Source organism: Caenorhabditis briggsae, assembly GCF_000004555.2.
Source record: "Caenorhabditis briggsae complete genome, chrII, whole genome shotgun sequence".
NCBI classification, from domain to species: Eukaryota; Metazoa; Nematoda; class Chromadorea; order Rhabditida; family Rhabditidae; genus Caenorhabditis; species Caenorhabditis briggsae.
In genome coordinates this window covers 7,879,099-7,883,129 of record NC_013486.2, presented here as the reverse complement: position 1 = coordinate 7,883,129, position 4,031 = coordinate 7,879,099, and the positions used below count along the sequence as shown (strand labels likewise).

At 36.9% G+C, this 4,031-nt stretch overlaps 1 protein-coding gene across 1 annotated transcript; it reads right to left on the bottom strand.

Moving 5' to 3' along the window:
- Positions 1–389: 389 nt before the first annotated feature.
- CBG25576 lies at positions 390–1,703 on the bottom strand (the record flags this gene model as incomplete). The annotated part of the gene is made up of 2 exons (XM_045242326.1): positions 390–710; positions 1,635–1,703. The coding sequence occupies 2 exons, from the start codon at positions 1,701–1,703 to the stop codon at positions 390–392; spliced, it is 390 nt and encodes a 129-aa protein (XP_045098115.1).
- Between the last annotated feature and the right edge of the window lie 2,328 nt (positions 1,704–4,031).

Here is a 4,031-nt window from a genome sequence, read left to right as displayed (position 1 = left end):
GCTCGTTTTTCAAATTTGAACATTTCTGAAATTTCAGAAAGTTTTTCAAAATTTTTAAAGAAATATTTTCATAAACGCTCCGTTCTATGAAAACTTTTTAAGTGGCTGAATTTTTGTTTTTATTAACTCCGAAGTTTTTTTGAAATGACCAGCAAAACTAAATTTTCCTTGTTGACATACTTTTTACCTCCGAAACCCGGGCCAGCGAAAATCCTCGAATATTTATATTTCCAAATCTCAAAAATCTGAGATTTCTATCAGATTTCTTTCCATCGGAATTTAAGCATTTCCTTCTCAGAACCTGTGATTCAATGATTTCATTTGATTCACATTAGGGTTTCTCCTTCTTATTTTTTTTTCCTCCGTTTTCCGGACGCCTCACTCCAACCTCAGCATTCCTTCTTCTTCTTCTTCCTCCTGTCCCTGCTGCTTAAAACACAACAACAAGAAAAAAATCTGTGTGAATATAATCGGTTGACTAGTAAGGATAGTGAGTGATCCCAGGAGACCAGGAATGCCCCTATTGTCCACTCCTCTCGGAAACTTTTTGTGCTCCTCCACGTCTTCAGCTTCTTCTCTTGCTCTCTTCTAGATTGACGTCGTCGTCGAACATGATGAGGTCCTTTTGGTTCTCCTCTCGCCACACATACATTCCTGTCATTCACATCACTAAATGGTGATGGGGGTGGAGCATTTCGTGCTTTGTTGGAAGTGCAAAACGTGGCGGAGAAGGAAGGTGCTGCAAATTTTTTGAGAAGACATTTTTCAAATTTATTGAAAATAAATTCCTCTTTAGATCTGGATTCTTTTAAATTTTCAGATACTTTTCAGTCAGACCATTTATCAGTATTGATAACCTAGTTTTTACGTTAAACTTTTTTTCGACGGATTAGCGTACCAAAATCCCTAAATTAGACCCTAGACATCAAATTCAGTTCGTGAATCTCCTCTTCTGAATCATCTCGTTCCTGAATACACTTCACTCGGACCTTCACAATACAATTTCACAACTTTTCATTGCCCACTTCACCTAATTCAGACTTTTTATAAAAACTATTTGGCTCTAAAAATTTTGAATTAAAAAAAAGTTTGCATTCTGAAGAAAATTTCGGATTTAAAAGATCTTCAAAAAAACCTACATTTTCTGGCCTCTTCTAAAATCCAAAATTTTCTTTGAAATCCAAAATAACCAACTAGAACCAATATATTCATATTTAGATGGTGTCCTTAAAAACCAAAAAGTGATTTTCAGATTGACTTAATCCATTTAAGCCTCCCTCTTTTTCAAAATATTGGTTTCTGATAGTTTCAAAAATTGCACCTGTTCCGTAAACTCCCCCAGCTTCGTTCTTGGCTCTAAAAAAGTTTGAATTCATTGGAAGTTCAAGAAAAACGAAGAAACATGAAACTAATAGTAGTTGTAGTAATGTTGCAATTCATCTCAACCGCTTCTTCTTTCTCATTCCACGATTAGTTGCCATTTGCATCTCGCTCCTTCCTATTCTCTGCGTATCTTCTTCTCCTACACTCTCTCACTCTTCTGTGCTCCTTTTAGTTCCAGCAAATGACCCTCACCTGCCCTCCAATGGTCATTAATAAAAGCAACACACACACAAAATGTCATTTTTCCTCAAATCCTTGGCTAACCCATTTTCTTCATCCTCTCTTTTTTTCTCAGTTTTCTGTCCCACCGAAACCTCCATTTATGTTGGGAAGAAGGTTTTTCTAAAAGCGCTCAGGGGTTGAAAATGCGGCTTTTTAATCGTCTCCTCATTCTCTCCTTTTTTATTGTTTCATGAACTTTGACTTTGTACTCTAAATCTCTTACTTTCCTATTGTGTTCTTTTTTCCAGATCCTCTGAATCAACCCTAACGTCTTCTGTGGTCCAAAAATATTAAGAAAAGTGTCAAAGCGGAGCGCGAAACTTGAAAATTCAAACTATTAAAAAAACATGAAGTCGTTTTAAAACTTAGAATGATCCAATTCAGAAATACAACGTACAGTATGAATCGGATAGCGCGCCATTTGAGGAATGTGGCTCGCCGAAAAGGCTCGCTGCTCCTTATATTGTTCATGATAAACACAGTTCTGATAACAGGAACCACTGGAAAAGAAGACGGTAAGTTGGGGGAAGAGGATGAGGATTTCGGGTGGAATGATGAGGAACCTCCTCCGGATGATAATATACACGATGGAGGGATTCCTCTTGTGAGAAAAGAGGAATTCGCCAATAATCAGTTGTATGCGGAAGCATATCAGAGTTATATACAGGCATTGGCATGTAAGTTTTCAAAGTTTTTCAGAGTAATTTATCCGAAATTGGTTTGTTTGAACTTTATCATCTGATAGGACGAAAATACCGTATTTCCTCAATTAGAAGCCCACCAAAACCGTCATCTTTGAGCTCAATTATCATGATTCCTGTGAAAGATATCAATAATTAGTAAACTGTCAAATCGTTTATCATAATACCACCAACATTTTATCAGTTGACAAATTTTCGATATCTCTCATAAGAACCGAGAAAATTCAATTTTCAGGCCATTTTAAATTAGGTTTAAAAAAACAGCTAAAACTTGAAACTGAATTGAATTTAGATTGAAAATGATTAACACTGTTAATTTACCTAAAAACCTGTGGGGCTCCCACATTGTCAAGTTTGAGCTGGTTTTTCTTGACTCCTATGAGAGGTATCAAAAATGTGTTAACTGACAAAACATTTTCTTTTTTCTTTCATTTACCTATTTTGATAAACAATTTATGAGTTGAACATTTTTTGATATCATTGACAGGAACCAGGATAAATTGGCTTAAACTCAAAAGTTAGGGGATCCTTTACTACAGGTTTTACTATAAAACATTTTTCAGAATGTGTTTTTTGTTAAAATTATCTCAATTATCTTTTTAAGACCCGGCGCGACTAGTAGTTCGACCCGATTCTTCTACCGTCGTCGATGAATCAAAAATATCGTTTTTCTGCCGAGCGGATGGAAACCCTTTGCCAAGTGTCATCTGGAGAGTCAATGGAAAATCGATATCCGATCATAACAGGTATAGTGACTTTTTGATATAGACAATCCTACATTCTATAATTTCAGAATATCCATCAAATCCCTGTCCACCGGATTATCAACCCTTCGATTCGAACGTGTCTCCGTAGATGACAATGCTACAGTAGTCTCTTGCTCAGCGGATAACGGTGTTGCCAACCCAGTCGTAGCGGAAGCATCCCTAACGGTTATTCCACGCGATAAAGTACCAACTGGATTCCCTCAAATAGAACTGCACCCATCTTTGAAATCTGTGGAACAAGGAAAAACGGCATATGTATCGTGTCGAGTTCGTGGTGATCCGAGAGCTAAAGTTTTGTGGCTTCGCGATCTGATTCCGTTGGATATTCGACAAGATGGACGGTATTCTGTGAGCACAATTGGAAATCCAGGAGCACTGATGATTCAGCATGCAAGAGAAGAAGATCAGGGAAAATATGAGTGTATTGCAAGGAACTCGTTGGGTGTTGCTCATTCTAAAGCTGCAAATCTTTATGTCAAAGGTTAGTTTATTTTCTAAAATTTTGAGGAAATTCCGAAAACATTTATCAGCAACTAAACCCAATTATCTTTTATTTACAATGTCTTAATTTTGTATTCATTAAAGTTCATTGGCTCCCTATCCTTGCTTTTCTTCTTTTTCTTCTTCTTTTCCTAAGTTGTCTCGCCCACTTTCAAAATCGAAAATAGCGCGAAAAACTGTTCAAATTTGCATTAAAATAGGTTCTATCTCTCACACTTCTGTCTCTCTTTTTCTTTATCTTCTCCAATTTCTGGTCGTTTTTGTGTTTCTCTGTGTTGCGATCACATTTGCATTTGTTTGAGCATGTGGCCTGATATCTGCGTCCTCTCCAGAGTCCTCCTGGTCACTTTTTATTCGGTCACTTTGGCTGTGTTTCGTGATTTTATATGCCAGCCAGTCGATGATGATGAGAGAGATAGAAGAGGTGTGATCACATCGAAATTCACTGATTTATGTT